The sequence below is a fragment of the Oryx dammah genome, unplaced genomic scaffold (genome assembly GCF_014754425.2).
Source record: "Oryx dammah isolate SB20612 unplaced genomic scaffold, SCBI_Odam_1.1 HiC_scaffold_9, whole genome shotgun sequence".
Lineage (NCBI taxonomy): Eukaryota > Metazoa > Chordata > Mammalia > Artiodactyla > Bovidae > Oryx > Oryx dammah.
This window is the reverse complement of record NW_024070193.1, coordinates 34,277,892-34,294,788: the sequence shown is the minus strand read 5'-3', so window position 1 is coordinate 34,294,788 and position 16,897 is coordinate 34,277,892. Positions and strand designations below refer to the sequence as shown.

Sequence of the window (16,897 nt, the reverse complement as noted above, 5' to 3'; positions counted from 1 at the left end):
TTCTCTTGTTCTGCATTATGATTTTAGCATATGAAATGATAATCCTAAACAATATTGTATTAATTTTTACATATACTGACCTTACATAAATGAAGTCACATTTTATGTTTCTTTTAGAGATTTGCTTTCATTGTTCAACACATCTCTAAGGTTCATCAGTCTTCACTGCTGAGTAATTTTTGTATGAATATGCCACATTTATTTCATTATATCACAAATGAACTTGTGTTTTTGTTCAGTATATTTCTAAAACACAAACAATGCTGCCACAGCTATTCCTGGTGCTCACAGGTAAGGGACACATGGACATGAGCAAAGAAGAGGAATTTCTGGGTCACTGGAGAGAGTATCTTTAACTAAGTAGGCAGCGACCAATATCCTCCACAGTCCAAGCAGTAAACTGGACTCTCCACAGTGGATACCTGTTATGCTGGCCACAAAGTCCCACCTAAAACTGCTACCTACTTTCAGACTCTGCTGTATTTCCCAATTTTGCAGGAATCAAATGCTTGTATTATTTAGGTTACCACAGATCTATTTCCGATTGCTAATTATATGAAGCACATTTTTATATTTGTATTGGCCATTGCAGTCTGAGGTGCAAGTCTAGATCTTTTGCCACTTCCTTTTTTGCTCTTTATTTGGTGGTGGTGGTTTAGTCGCTAAGTTGTGTCTGACTCTTTGCGACCCCATGCATGATAGCCTGCCAGGCTTCTCTGTCCATGGGATTCTCCAGGCAAGAATACAGGACTGGGTTGCCATTTCCTTCTCCAATTTCAGTTCAGTCGCTCAGTCGTGTCCAACTCTTTGCGACCCCATGAACCGTAGCACACCAGGCCTCCCTGTCCATCACCAACTCCCAGAGTCCACACAAACCCATGTCCATTGAGTTGGTGATGCCATCCAACTCATCCTGTGTCATCCCCTTCTCCTGCCTTCAATCTTTCCCAGCATCAGGGTCTTTTCTCCAACTTAGAGGTCTGTAAAATTATTTGTAAATACATTAACATCATCTTCAGTTATATTCATTGGTAATGTTTTTTCTGGATTATTTTTAAAATACCCATTTCTCAACTGTATTTTGGTCATATTTACTTCATAGCTAACGTTATCATCAAATACTGAAAAACACTCTGCAGTTTCAGGTATAATGTTCTAAACATGCTTATTAGCTAGAGTTTGTGATTGGGTTCTTTAAATCCTCCATGTGCTTTTCTAATGTTTCCTCTGCTTGAGCTCCCAAATAATGAAACACACATGTGAACATCTTCCATCACTATGGTAGATTTGTCTATTTCTCCTTGTACCTTCTATTTCTTCTCCATACACCTTCATATTACATATGCCTGGTACATTCATCTCCAGGGAGCCTTTATAAAATAAAGTCTATTTTGATTGATATTAATAGAGCCATATGTACCTTTCTTGTGAACAGTATTTAAGATATCTATTTATCTATTAAAAAGATGGAACATCTTTTCCCCCTTTTAGTTTCAACAATACTATTTGCTCATGATTTAGATGTGTAATGTGGTAAACAGCTTATAACTTTTTAAATTTTGGAGCTTTTAGTTTACTTTCATCTTTAATTAATGATATGTTTAGATTTCTATAGTTTTTTTCCTCTCCTTTTTCTTTTTCTTCTTGATACCAGAGTTTCATAATCACTCATATTTTGTTCTATATGTATCCTGTAACTATTCTATACATTTTAAGACATATACTTGTTAAGATTTTAAATTTGAGTTATAGCCTCTCCTCTAGAACAATACAGAAAACTTAAAAAAATTTAAACCCAGTTTCCTGTTCCAGCTTCAAGGATAACACACACGTTTTTCATTATTTGTTCTCCCCAGGTTTGTGTACATTCTACTCCCCCAGCATAAGGTGTCCATATCCTGAAAGGTCTAGAACTCTGCAAGAAGAAATTGCAAAATAGAACCTCTCAGCAGTTTTATATCCAAGAATTTTTTCTTCAAAGCCTTTGGTTAGAATCAAGAAGTGTTGGATATCTTAAAATTCAGGAAAATAAATGACCAAATGTGAACGTCAGTCATCAGAGATCCCATGCTACAGAGATCAGATCTGGTAATAAAGAATTTGCTTACTCTTGGGGATAATTATTGATAAATAACAGCTTTAATGGTAAGGGAACTTGTAGTTTCCCATGGTTATGATCTATGGAAGATATTACTAACATATACTAATATCACTGGGCACTCATAATGAGGTTAGGTGGGGGTATGCCATTTGCTTTGCCCCATCTAACAAGGTGAGTAGAAGCTGCCTGTGTAACTTCTTGTGGGAAGCAGTGTTCTATACCCCAACTCTCTGCTCCAGATGGTACAAGTTTCACATGGTGCAGAGATAGGATGATGGTATATCCATCAGTTAGGATCTCTGAAAAGCTACATGGAGAACTGTTGCTCTGAAGAGCTGCCAGAACTACAGCAAACTGCCTCATCAAGGAACAACCCTGTATTAACACAAGGGCTTGGGGATTACTTATGACTGCAGCATAACCTAACCAAATCTAACTAATATATTTAACTTCATTGGATGAACAAAACAAATACTATTTTTCCTCATGTTACATGTATCATTAGTGAAATACAGCAAAAGTATGTTGCTTTCAAGGTCATTAACTTCTAAATATCAAAACCTGGAAGATAATTTCTCTTATAAATAAAATATAAGGCAATTATAAGCTGATTAAATTAATAATCTTATTTCATTGCAACCTAGAACTCCTACTAAACTTCACTAAAATATTAAATGAAATCTCCCTTGTAATACTTACTGTTGCTGCTGCTATTTAGATGCTAAGTTGTGTATGACTCTTTTGCTACCCCATGGACTGTAGCCCAGCCAGATTCCTCTCTCCATGGAATTCTCCAGGCAAGAATACTGGAGTGGGTTGCCATTTCCTTCTCTAGGGGATCTTCCCCAACCAGGACTGAACCCACGTCTCCTGCATTGGCAAGCAGATTATTTACCACTGAGCCACCTGGGAAGCACCGAAATACTTACTAGGAACTATAAACTCGATTTCTTCTGACATAGCAATCCCCAGCTTATTAGAAGCAAAGCAGCGGTATTTTCCTTGAAAGTGAGATATGTGCCCATCATTTGGTATCCTGAAAGTCCCCCCATTGTTAGATACAATTATCCGAGGGTCAGAGAGATTAAAAGGCTTGTCATCCTTATTCCACAAGAATCTGTAAGACAAAACTAAAGTTAGCAACCCTGAAAAAAATCATAACTTATTTACAAATAAATATACAGAAATAAGAAAACTGAGACATTTTAAAATAAAAAGTATATATATATATATACACACACATCTATTTAACTGAATGTAACAATACAAAAAGGTATCTAAAATAATCTGAGAAATCTTATAAACTGCTATAGACTTAATGTTTATGTCTCCCTAAAATTCGTATGTTGAAGTCTATTTCCCAATATATTGTAATAGTATCTGAGAGTAGGGCGTTGGAGAGGTGATTATGTCATGCCCATTCTTGCTCCCTTCTGTCATGTGAGGTTACAAGACGACGACTGGCTGTCAACAGAAAGCAGGTCATCACCAGACACCAAAGCTGCCAGTGATACTAAATCTGTCAGTGACTTGGTCTTGGTCTTCTCACCACCAGAGCTGTGAGAAATATGTGTCTGTTGTTTAAGCCATTCATTCCATGACATCTTTATTGTAGCAGCCAGAACTGACTGAGACACAAGCCATGAAAAAGCTGTGACAATTGGAAGGGGAAAAAAAGATAGGTTTCATTTTGTTCTTTTAAAATTAAAGATATATTTTAAAACTTATCCAATTGAAAGGATAATGTAGGATCTTTACTAATATTTCAGACATTACAGTATTTGGAGACTAAAAAATATAAGTATACAGTATGTCCATATATGTGTGTGTATGTGTATATTTGAGAAGAGCGCACTCAAAATTCAAAAACACACAAGCAATTATTATCAAATTGGGTTATATAGTCTATCAATATTTTTAGACATATTTGTAACATAATTGAGACCACAGTGAATGTATAATTTTTCCATTTAAGTTTTTCCAATTATTGCAATGCTCTAAAGATAGATTTTATGACTATATTATCTTCTGTCTTATGGCCCCTAATTAATTTATCTAACCATTTTCACTTTTTCTCTTTTATGAACAATATTGTTACAAAAACTCTACATATTTATTTTGGGTGGTAATTTTACAAATATTTTATTATGGTAATTCCTTAAAAGTGAGATTGATAAACCCATAATATAAGAAATATTTCATCACTTTTGATAAGCACTGAAGAATTATATTCCAGAAAAAACATAGACAATTCCCACTCCCATATGTAACAGTATCCATTCTATGGACATGGTTATAAAAAGGTTTTTTTTTGTTTTTAATCTTTAAAAATCTAATAGATATATAGTGACTTCCCAATTAGATCTTATTCTATATATTAATAATGCACACCAATTTGAATACGTTTCAGGAACACAGTCTGACACTTGTTCAAAAAGAATAGCAAAATCTTATGAGACACAATTTTCTTAGGAGCATGCCTGTCTCCTGACAACTTCTCTTACTTCTTTTTTCTCTGCATCTTTCATATCTTTTTGGTTTTAGGTGCAAATAACGTATAGAATCTTTTCTTTAAAATTCTAATACCTTGACTAGGATACCTCTGTATATTCAAAATGAAACACTTCCGATTTGCTCCATGCTGCATCTTTTCATTCATTCAAGGTTTCTCTAAACCTGCTACCCAGTATACATGCTACATAATTGATGCTATGTAGTTTTTGCTATCACTTTCAGTGATATTGCTGTTACTAACAAATGGAATTTCTGGAGTTGTTCCTTTTACTATTATGATGGGATTTTTTTCCTTTCTTGTTTTCTAATTATTTTCTGTTTTATATAATAAGGCATTTAACTATACTTTTAAAAAAAGAAAAACTGACCACTTATTTCATATGTATAAAATTTTATTTTTGTCCATTGAATTTTATTGAGTTTTCAGATAGAATATCAATTATCTAATAAAGATAATAATAATGTAGTATTAATAATGTAGTATAATAATAATGTAGTATTAAATATTCTTTCCATATCTAGAGTTGTTAAAAGATTCTTACATAACTATATTAGATATGACTTAAGAATAAATAATGTTAATAGCAGGTACTCTATTCATGATTCTGAATTAGTAGTTCATAATTAAACTTGATACTGGATATTGACATGATAAATATAACATCATTAATCATCTCCCATGATTGTATGGTGTATCTCTTGATATAATTAAGTTAACCAATATTTATATATAATAATATTGATTGATCCATATTTGCAGTGATTAATACATTCTCCTTTATTCCATTATAAGTTATCCATATTCACATATATGAATTATATTACAGTTGGTAAAAGACAGAAAAATGACAATTAAGAATGCTAATGATTCACTAATAATTTTTAAAATATCAAATTATCAGGCAATAAAAATGTTATTCACAACACAATTTAAAATAATTAATTCCATTCTTTCATCTTTAATGGATGTAAAATGATCAGGTAAATCAATGAAAGTCTGTAGGTTTGCTTATCATTCTAGAATCATTTAGAACTTTAAAATCTTGAATTCTCTTCATATCTTTTCCTCTTTAATTTCAGTACTCACACAGTTCTTTCTCTCCAAACTAGTAGGTACTTAGAAAAAACTTTCAGAGATTATAATTACCTATAGTAACAATTTTGTCATTAATAATAAAATACTAGATAAAATATACCATGTCATTTTTATTTTGCCATCTGAGTTAACATCTCTATAACAAAGTTAAAAATATCAAGTAACAACCTATTCACTGAATATATGTGTCACAATTAAGACATGCAATAATAAATATGTATAGAATAACATTTATAAATATATTTTCATTTAATAAATGCCACCTTTCAATAAATAGAATAAAGTATTTTCTGTTATCTGTGTAGCTTGTTCACTCATAAATAATCAGTGCATGTTTCTACAATGCCAAAGCCTATGTAAATATTTAACATAAGATGATTTATGATAAAAATAATTTTAGCTGGCAAAAGAACATGCATAAAATAACCAAGCATTGATTTTGTAGACATAGCTATCATTCACTTGGAAATTTTTACTTTCAATAATGTGTAGATTTAAGTGACTTAGCAGTTTAGCAAGCTTATAAAGATTAGAATAAAATTCAGTATAAAGGATTGTATAATTTTAAACAACTACTTAGTTTGAAAAAAATACTCACTTTGGTTCTGGATTTCCTTTAGCTACACATTCAATTTGAAAATACTCATCGAAAGGAAAGGCAACTTGCACTGTTGACTGCTTCACGATTGTTGGAACCTGTTGAACTAAATATTAAAATAAGTATTTAAATAATGTGCTCTCCAAAAACTGGTTGAAATTAGTTTAGCTACAACAAAAATAATTTAAACACATTTTCTATATTAGTAAGTACAACCAGAGAACAAATCTGGCTTCCTCTTTGCAAAATGTAGTTAGCTCTAGGGAATATACTTCACTGCATCCATTTATGTTGTCATATGTTTTTATAAACCCACAATCATGTAACAATGTAATTTTAAAACATCCAACTTATATTGGCATTTCATCTATGTTGATGTGTTTATGCAGTTTTACTTGGTTTGGTCATTGACAATTGACAATATTTGGTCATTGACCATATTTGATAACTTAGCTAATAATTTTATTTTTGGAAATTATACTATTTCTTCATTCCTTAAGTATATAGATTTTTCCTTTATTGAATTAGTTACCTGTGATAAATTTCTAGGCATGGATACTAATCGTAATGACCCTGGATAAATGTAACCATCTCTAAGAGGATATTTACCACAAACAACCTATGAGTATAGCAGTTTCCCACAGCCATGCCATGAATGAATAACAGCGTTCTAAAATGATAAAACATTTTGCTAATTATTACCAAAAAATAACCCCCTCCTCTTTAGTTTTATTTCCATTTATTAATTTTGTTATATTTCCCCTGAGCTTGATTTTCATTTGTCACTTCCAATTTATAAATTTTTAAATATATTTTGCCACCTTGGGAACTTGAGGGTATTCTCCTCCTTATAGAATTTAACACTAATGATCGTTAGGATGAAAATGATAGCTAATATATAACAGTTTCTTTAAAGAGGATTCCTCAAATTCAGATATTCCTTCAACTTGTGATGGGTTTTTTTTTTTTTTCATTTTGACATGTTAAATACCTTCCAGACAAATTTAAAAAGTAGAGGATAGCTTTGTATCTCACCAATTCAAGCAAAGGGATGGCATTTCTGAGAATTATGACCATAAAATAAATGTCCGAATCCTGAAGTTTCAAACTTGGATTAAGTTTTAAAACAGGACACCAATCATGATATACATTAAAAATCTGTCATAGAGCATTCAATAGCTTTCAAAGGAAGAAACTATAATTTTAGTACATTTGTAACAAGCTCTGTAAGAAAACAGGATTGAATTCCTAAGAAAGTATAAATGGTTCAGTAGCTGAAATCTGACTTTGGCAAATAGGCTCTGAAAAAGCAGTTTCTGAGTGTGACACACACAGGTGGTATTCCACAGTGGATACAAAGAGGCCCCAAACTCTGTGATCCTAAGCCAGGCCCAGAGCCACACTCTACTTTTCCCATTTGTAAAATTAGAGACTCAAGCCAAGTGAACAGACTTCTTGGTCATTGGATCCCTTTGCATTCTTAAATATTTTATCTTCAAGTGGTTTTGTAAAGGTAGGTTGTATTTAACAATATTTACCATATTAGAATTAAAAGTGAAAAATCTTCTAAATATTTATTCACTAAAAGAATCCTATTATTTGTTAAAGTAAATAACATTTTATCAAAAATACTGAATATAGTTAGAAAAGTGGCATTGTTTTACATTATTACAAATCTCTAATATCTTAATGGACAACGGCTGGATTCTATCAACTTCTGTATCCCATATGTTATGTTTCATTGCAATAAATGAAGAAGAGCCAACCTTACATAGATGTGTACCTAAAAAAAGGCTGAGATATTTTATAGTTCTTTCTGATTTTTGTGTGCTTCCCTTGTGGCTCGGCAGGTAAAGAATCCGCCTGCAACGCAGGAGACTGGGGTTCAATCCCTGAGTTGGGAAGATCCCATGGAGAAGGGAAAGGTTACCCACTAAAGTATTCTGGCCTGGAGAATTCCACGGACTACATTCCATGGGACCTCAGAGTCAGACATGACTGAGTGACTTTCACTTTCTGATTTCTGTGTGCACTGTTTTTGGATAGTACCCCAAAACTCACCAAGCATAGTTTCTTAAAGGTTTCTTGCAATATGAAATCGGAAACCCTGTGGATATATTTTCATATTCTGTCATATTAAAATGTTTTATCCACAGGTGCTTTTTAAATCATGCATGTTTTTGTGACATGTAATATTCATCTGGAAAAACTATCAGTTAACTGAGTTATATAAATCTTCCAAATACTGACACATGTCATTACACAATATTAAAATTTCACATTTGTTAATATCACTGATCTTAGAAATGCCTTAAATGTGGAGATGCTGTCAGTCTCACAGTAGAGGATACAAGCTTTCCACAATTCTAATATGTGCCTAAACGCTCATATTTTATCATTGATAATATATATTTTATCAGTTATTTCTGTTGAAGTGACAAGCTCCCATGATTCATTTTGGGGAAAATATCCATCAAAGTAATCCATTTTTTCTATCAGTAAAAATGATATCTGGCTTGGCACTCACATAATGACACAATCTAGGAAGACAGACTGTCATAGTACTTCGTTACATAGCAGAATTATTTTATATTTATTTCCAAATTCATCCTACAGAATATTAAGAAGAATGTACTCAAGGATGAAGATTTAATAAAATCAATAACACTTAACTGTTTCAATGAAGACAGTCTTAAGCAAAACTTTACTTTTTGGTGTTTTTTTTTTTTAAGATTTTTTGTTGTTGTTATTTTAGTGTAAGTATATGGTCCTGGGAATTCCATAAGTTTGGTGCCAATGCCTTGATCTATGCTGGGAAAGTGCCTGTTTAGCACCATTGCTTTTGCAACATCAGTGCATAGTGGAACATCAACATGGTGGAAAAGTAAAAAGTGACATCTTGGTATTATTATGAAACATTTGATCAAATGGACTGCCTGAACAAATCTCTGTGACTCTGAGTGGTCCATGAACCACATTTTGAACACCAATGGCCAGCCTAGCATAACAACTCAGCCATTTCCAATTCTAAAATTCTTTACTTTTGCTTAATGAATCTGATAATTGAATTTTACCAGTTTAGTGGCATTAGCCCAAGTTCAGGCTTTATCCAACTGGACATTTATAAACACTTTAATAACACGTGGAAAACATTCAAATCTTCACTGACATTTACTTGGTTCTGACTACCACCTCTTTCTGTGTAGAGCAGGTCTTGAGCATATTGCAAATTCCTATTATTTAAATGTTATTACAGTTATAAATGATGAGGAGTGATGCACAATAGCAATGGTCCCTAAGATATCAGCTAGTAACTTGTGAACAACTTGTTTATTAGAACATTATTCTTTGTTAAATTTGCTAAGGTTGTAAAGTCTCAGCTATAACTAATTATTCAGGGAATGAAGCTAATAACCTTTGGGTATTTATAAGAATATATATTCTACATTATAAATCTTTTCCTCCATAATTAGGCCAATTACAGAGACACCAGACTCGTTGACATTCAAACTGAATACCTGCCTTACTTCATTTGCCAATGAGAGCTCTAGAGTACTGAAATAAATGGGTAATTTTCAGATGTTCTGAAAACATGTCATTAATATTTTATAACAATTGTTGTCTAAGGACATTACAGTATGAAAATGCATAAGTAACTGAGACAACCAGAAATTTTTAAAAATGTGTCTTATGTACTAATACAAAATTTCCTATCACCACTGATGAACTAAATGAGAAAAGATGGAAGAAAATGTATAGTCTCTGCTCAGAAATCTGAATCAGGAATCCTAGTACATCTTTGGCACTACTGGGAAGAAAATGTAATTATTAATCTCTTTTCCATAAGGATCACTAAGAACCTTGCGCTTAATTTGGCACTGCATATTCAAACCCAAAGAATCAACAAAGATGTATTATTTCAGGTTTTCACCCAGTGTTTGTACATATAGGCCAATATATACGATGTGTAGGCTAACAGATTTTCACTTTGAATAAAATAGAACTTTAAATTTGTACATCTGTACAACAAGTCTGAGGTCAAGACTAATCCTTTGAAGTTTACATGATCTGCAAAGAATATTTCCCATGCTAAGATTATAATGATCAATATATCTTATATTATGACTCTCCAAATTAGGTATAAAAGAAGACAGTAGGTATCAATACTTGAACTGTATGGATAAAAATATGTAAATAATCCCAAGTGCTTATAAACAAGAGAAATTATCCTAAACTATACTTTAAATACTTGATACATTATTACATAAATTGTGTTTCCAAGTATTTTTCAACTTCTAGTTACTATAACTTGTTCAAGTTGATTTATAATGGTTAAAGATTTACATCCATTTTTATTGATACCAACATATGCTAAGATACATATACCCCCAAAATGACTAACATTTTGATATGAATTCACCCCATAGAATGCTTAAAATTTGCAGAGGTATTATATTACACTTTTAGTTGTGTACTATGAAAATGCATTTTCAATATTTTTCTAAGTATTTTCATTCTTGAATAGATCATTATTGTGAAAAACAATACAAAGTTCATTCAGCTCCTCTTTTGTCCTGATTGGTTGAATGCCATTAACTTCTGAGTCACAACTCTCTCTAAAATAAATAATCAAACACATAAAAGAAATAACTGTTGCTAATATTGCAGATTACCTTACATGGTAAAATACCACCTGATCTATAGGTTATATTTCTTGTCATGTGCCAAGTTTGCCTAAAAGTATAAAAGCCTGAGCTGCAAAATAATTAATTACAGCAAGCAGCCAAGTATAAGCCTTCTCAAAAATTTAAAAGGAGAACATGAATTCCATGTAGATTGCTGTAAGACTGGTAGAAAAATGGCAGAAAAATCACATGTTTAATACATAATTATTCAACTTGAAAATCAAAATGCAAATATGGACTTTCAAAGTAGGTATTGAATATTGTCACTTTACCTGAAAGTGGTATATCAACAGCTGTTGAGAATTTTAACAGGAAGAAAATTAGAGATGTGATTAATCCTCTTCCATTTAACAATACCTCCATTGCTCTTCAGGAAGAAGGCAGCCCAGAAAGAATGAAAATTGTAATGTCTTTTCTTACTCTTGATCGGAAGCTGGTTACAAACAAACAAACCTGGAAACAAACAAACAAAACAGTAACACATACTCTAAGCTCATGTACTGTAAATGGTCAACAGAAGTTGAATATATTTTTCTGTTGGCAATAATTTCCTCTTTATGAAACTGTTCTCAAGTAACTGCATACAAATGTAAGTTTTTCCTCTTTGTATTTAAAATAAAGGATAGTTGATATGGTAAACCATAAACTACTCCCATAATTTTTTTTTTGATCAGAGGAAATTTTACTTGGAATGTACTCTAGTACACTCTAATGAATGTCAGTGGCTTTGAGAGTAACTTCAGTTAGGTAATTTCTTTCAAAAGGTGACTCTTTTTCAATCTTTATTTTAAGCATTTAACCTCATTTGAGTTGTTCACTGTCAGAAATTTAATATTTTATTTCCCTGGCAAAAGAACTTTTCATGTTCAAAATTATCACACTAATAGAAAGTAAATAGCAGGATACAGGGAAGGGAATAAAGAAGAATGAATGGATAAGCATCAGCCACTACAACTAAAATTCATGAATCTAGACTTGCCTCAATAAAACATAAGAGCATCAGTTAATTTCCACTTCAGCAAAAAGTTTATTCATTCCATTGTTGACAGAAATATAAGGGTTAAAATATAAATTTCTCCTTTCTCTTGTGATTTCATTTTTATTCTGAAACTTGATAATAGATATTCAAACATTATTTATCATGTACTGTTTTATTATACTTTACTATTCTATATTATTTAATTATATAATATTTATAATATATTATATATTATTATTTAATAGTTTATAATAATGTACTGTTTTATGATACCACTAGACCATTCAGGGATGACCTAAATCAAATCCCTTATGATTATTCAGTGGAAGTGACAAACAGATTCAAGGGATAAGATTTGGTAGACAGACTACCTGAAGAGCTATGGATGGAGGTTCTTGACACTGTACAGGAAGCAGTGACAAAGCCATCCCCAAGAAAGAGAAATGCAAAAAGGCAAATGGTTGTCTAAGGAGGCCTTACAAAGAGCAGAGAAAAGAAGAGAAGTGGAAGGCAGAAGAGGAAAGGAAAGATATAAGCATCTGAACGCAGAGTTCCAAAGAATATCAAGGAGAGATAAGAAAGCCTTCCTCAGGGATCAATGCAAAGAAATAGAGGAAAACAATAAAATGTGAAAGACTAGAGATCTCTTCAAGAAAACTAGAGAGATCAAGGGAACACTTCATGCAAAGATGGGCAAAACAAAGGACAGAAACAGTATGGACCTAACAGAAGCAGAAGACATTAAGAAAAGGTGGCAAAAAAAAAAAAAAAAGTAGCAAGAATACACAGAAGAACAGTACAAAAAAGATCTTCATGACCCAGATAACCACAATGGTGTGATCACTCACCTAGAGCCAGACATCCTGGAATGTGAAGACAAGTGGGTCTTAGGAAGCATCACTATGAACAATGCGAGTGGAGGTGAGGGAATTCCAGTTGAGCTATTTCAAATCCTAAAAGATAATGCTGTGAAAGTCCTGCACTTGATATGCCAGCAAATGTGAACACTCAGCAGTGGCCACAGGACTGGAAAAGGTCAGTTTTCATTCCAATCCCTAAGAAAGTCAATGACAAAGAATGTTCAACCTACCGCACGACTGCAGTCATCTCACACATTAGCAAAGTAATGCTCAAAATTCTCCAAGCCAGGCTTCAACAGTACGTGAACCCTGAATTTCCAGATGTTCAAGCTGGATTTAGAAAAGGCAGAGGAACCAGAGATCAAATTGCCAACATCTGCTACATCACTGAAAAAGCAAGAGATTTCCAGAAAAACGTCTACTTCTGCTTTATTGATTATACCAAAGCCTTTGAGTGTGTGGATCACAACAACCTGTGCAAAATTCTGAAAGAGATGGGAATATCAGACCACCTGACCTGTCTCCTGAGAAATCTGTATGCAGGTCAAGAAGCAACAGCTAGAGTCAGACATGGAACAATGGACTGGTTCCAAATTCGGAAAGGAGTATGTCAAGGCTGTATACTGTCAACTTGTTTATTTAACTTAAATGCAGAGTACATCATGCAAACTGCTGGCCTGGATGAAACACAAGCTGGAATCAAGATTGCCGGAAGAAATATCAATAACCTCAGATATGCAGATGATACCACCCTAATGGTAGAAAGCTAAGAGGAACTGAAGAACTTCTTGATAAAAGTGAAAGAGCAGGCTAAAAATACAACATTCAAAAAACTAAGATCATGGCATCTGGTCCCATCATTTCATGGCAAACAGATGGCGAAACAATGGAAACCACAACAGACTTTATTTTTCTGGGCTACAAAATCACTGCAGATGGTGACTGTAGCTATGAAATTAAAAGATGCTTGCTCCTTAGAAGAAAAGTTATGACCAACCTAGACAGCATTTTAAAAAGCTGAGATATTATTTTGCCAATAAAGGTCCATCTAGTTAAGGCTATGGTTTTTCCAGTAGTCATGTATGGATGTGAGAGGTGGACTATAAAGAAAGCTGAGCATCGAAGAACTGATGCTTTTGAACTGTGGTGTTGGAGAAGACTCTTGTGAGTCCCTTGGACTGCAGGGAGATCCAAACAGTCCATCCTAAAGGGGATCAGTCCTGGGTGTTCATTGGAAGGACTCATGTTGAAGCTGAAACTCCAATACTTTGGCCACCCGATGCAAAGAACTGACTCACTGGAAAAGACTCTGATGCTGGGAAAGATTGAAAGTGGGAGGAGAAGGGGACAACAGAAGATGAGACGGTTGGATGGCATCACCGACTCAATGAACATGAGTTTGAATATACTCCAGGAGTTGGTGATGGACAGGGAAGCCTGAAGTGCTGTAGTCCATGGGGTCGCAAATAGTTGGATGTGACTGAGCAACTGAACTGACCTGAACTGTTCTATTGAATGAATGATTCTTTAACTTCTACAGTGATTCCCAATTTTAAAAAGTTTTTCACACATAATTTCATGTAATCCCTTAATAACCCTTTTATCCTCCTACCCCTAGATTGCCATTTCCCCCACTTTCCTCTATCCACTGATAACCATAAGTTTGTTCTCTATATCTGTGTTTGCTTCTTGCTTTTGTTTTATTCACAAGTTGTAGTTTTTTTTAGATTCCACATATGAGTGATATCAGACAGTATTTGTCACTTTAATGTCTTCCAAGTCCATCAATGTTACTGCAAATGGCAAAATGTCATTCTTTTTATGACTGAGTAGTAGTCCATTGTGTGTATGTATGTATGTATGTGTATGTGTGTGTACCACATCTTTATCCATTCATTTGTTGGTGGATATTTAGGTGGCTTCCATACCCTGGCAATTGTATACAGTGCTGCAATGAAAGCTGGGAGTGCATGTATCCTTTCAAATTAGTCTTTTGGGGTTTTCAAAGATATATACCCAGGAGCAGAAAGCTGGGTCATATGCTAGTTCTATTTTTATCTCTTTGAGAAATCTTCATACTGTTTTCCACAGTGGTTGCACCAATTTATATTCCTACCAACAGTATATGAGGGTTCCCCTTTTTCCTCATCAATATATGTTATTTGTGTTCTTTTTTGATGATAGACATTCTGACATAATGAAGGCCATATATGACCATCACATGGTCTTCCCTGGTGGCTCAGATGGTAAAGAATCTGTCTGCAGTGCAGGAGATCCTGGTTCAATCCCTAAGTTGGGAAGACCACCTGGGGAAGGGATGACTACCCACTCCAGTACTCTTGCCTGGAGAATTCCATGGATAGAGGAGCCTTGCAGGCTACAGTCCATGGGGAAGCAGTTGGACATGACTGAGAGACTGAACAACAACAGGAGGTGAAAGACCTTACTCAGAAAACTAAGACATTGATGAAAGAAATTAAAGATGAAGCAAAAAAATGAAAAGATATATTGTGTTCTTGAACCAGGAGAATTAATATTGTTAAAATAACCACAGTACCCAAGGCAATATACAGATTCAATGCCATCTCTATCAAAATACCAAGTGCATTTTTGTAGAACTAGACGGATAATTTTAAAATTTGTATGGAAACACAAACACCCCAAATAGGCAAAGCAATCTTGAGAAAGAAGATTCCAGTATGGTACTAGAACAAACACACTGATAGCTGAAACAAAATAGAAAGCCTAGAATAAACCCACTCGCTTAAGGTCAATTAATCTACAACGAAGAAGGCAAAAATGCAAGAATACTCAATAAGTGGTCCTGGGAAAACTGGACAGCTATATGTAAAACAATGAACTTATAATATTTTTTTCTTATATAAAAATAAACTCAAATGGATTAAAGACTTAAATGTAAGACCAGATACTATGCAATTCCTAAAAGGAAACATCAGCAGAACATTCTCTGACATAAATTATTAAATTTGGATCTGTCTCTTAAAAGAAAGGAAACAGAAGCAAAATTAAACAAATGGGACCTAATTAAATTTAAAAGCTTTTACACAGCAAAGGAAACCACTGCCACAATGAAAAGGCAGTCTATTAAATGGGAGAGGAAACTTGCAAATGATATAATGTATCCCTAAAAATGAATTTGCTTTAAAATGTGATAATTAGTTTTTCCAGGTAGTTAATTTTTTTCTGTAAAAATAATTTACTTATTTATTCATTACCACTAGTAGAAAAATTAATGTAAGTAGAGTCAGATAAGCAATTTATATTTAACTCCAAATATCTTGACTTTTAAAAATTCCCATCAAGTTGTACCTCAAGATATTATGTACTAGCTCTTTTCATACATTTATCAAGTAGGTAAAATCCAAAGTAGTAACTAATGCTACTGTGTTACTGTTATAAAATAGAAAGTCTAAAACGACAACAACACATTTATATTTTGACTAAAGTTATATTGATCATGAAGGAAAATACTCCCAACCTCCCCACAAAATGTCATGAATCTTTGTTCTTAGAGTAATGCCAGTTTTACTTTGTCTGATCTCATTTGACCCATTTGTAAAGTAGAAATTGGAAAAAAAAAAAAAAAAAAGGTACCCTTGTGTGGTTCAGAATATTTCCTAAAATGAAAAATAACTTACGTTGGTAATTAAAAGTTATTTTCAAAAAGGTTATTATGTTAAATGACACCATTTTCCTGGTGAAATGAATTATCCCAGTCAACAAAATAAAATGTGAAAAAAATTGATTTCATTATAAAAAGCAGAACATTGCCTGAGGACAAAAACTCAGTTCTACATTATTTGTAGAGAGAGAATGAATCATTTAGCTATTTCTAAGGTAAAAAAGTAAGATGAAAATGTTAATTCCTTGACCTTCGAATTTTCCTTTTCCTTCTCTTGAAGTACTGTGAAAATGGTAATCTAAACTCATTGTTTATAGTTATATATAAACATTTACCTGCAATTTATTATTTAATATTCTGTTCCATTAATAGTCAATGCTGATTTAAAGGTATTTTATGTATTTGAGCGGTCCTCTATCTG

General features: G+C 33.2%; 1 protein-coding gene and 1 long non-coding RNA gene across 4 annotated transcripts in view; one reads left to right on the top strand and one right to left on the bottom strand.

The window, feature by feature from the left end:
* LOC120867932 overlaps positions 1–7,996 on the top strand; it is a 383,141-nt gene extending 375,145 nt beyond the window's left edge. Inside the window, exon 5 of the long non-coding RNA XR_005722077.1 lies at positions 7,960–7,996. This is a non-coding gene — a long non-coding RNA (uncharacterized LOC120867932). The remainder of the gene's footprint in view (positions 1–7,959) is intronic.
* CHL1 (cell adhesion molecule L1 like) overlaps positions 1–11,526 on the bottom strand; it is a 98,463-nt gene extending 86,937 nt beyond the window's left edge. For 2 of the 3 annotated variants that reach the window (XM_040246386.1, XM_040246387.1), the window contains exons 1-3: positions 11,267–11,525; positions 6,310–6,415; positions 3,031–3,218 (exon numbers count right to left, since the gene is read on the bottom strand). In XM_040246386.1, the coding sequence (XP_040102320.1) occupies positions 3,031–3,218; positions 6,310–6,415; positions 11,267–11,357 (385 nt within the window). In that variant the 5' untranslated portion in view covers positions 11,358–11,525. Of the gene's footprint in view, positions 1–3,030; positions 3,219–6,309; positions 6,416–11,266 lie in introns of all 3 variants that reach the window. The other variant, XM_040246388.1, reaches the window with a different exon arrangement.
* Between the last annotated feature and the right edge of the window lie 5,371 nt (positions 11,527–16,897).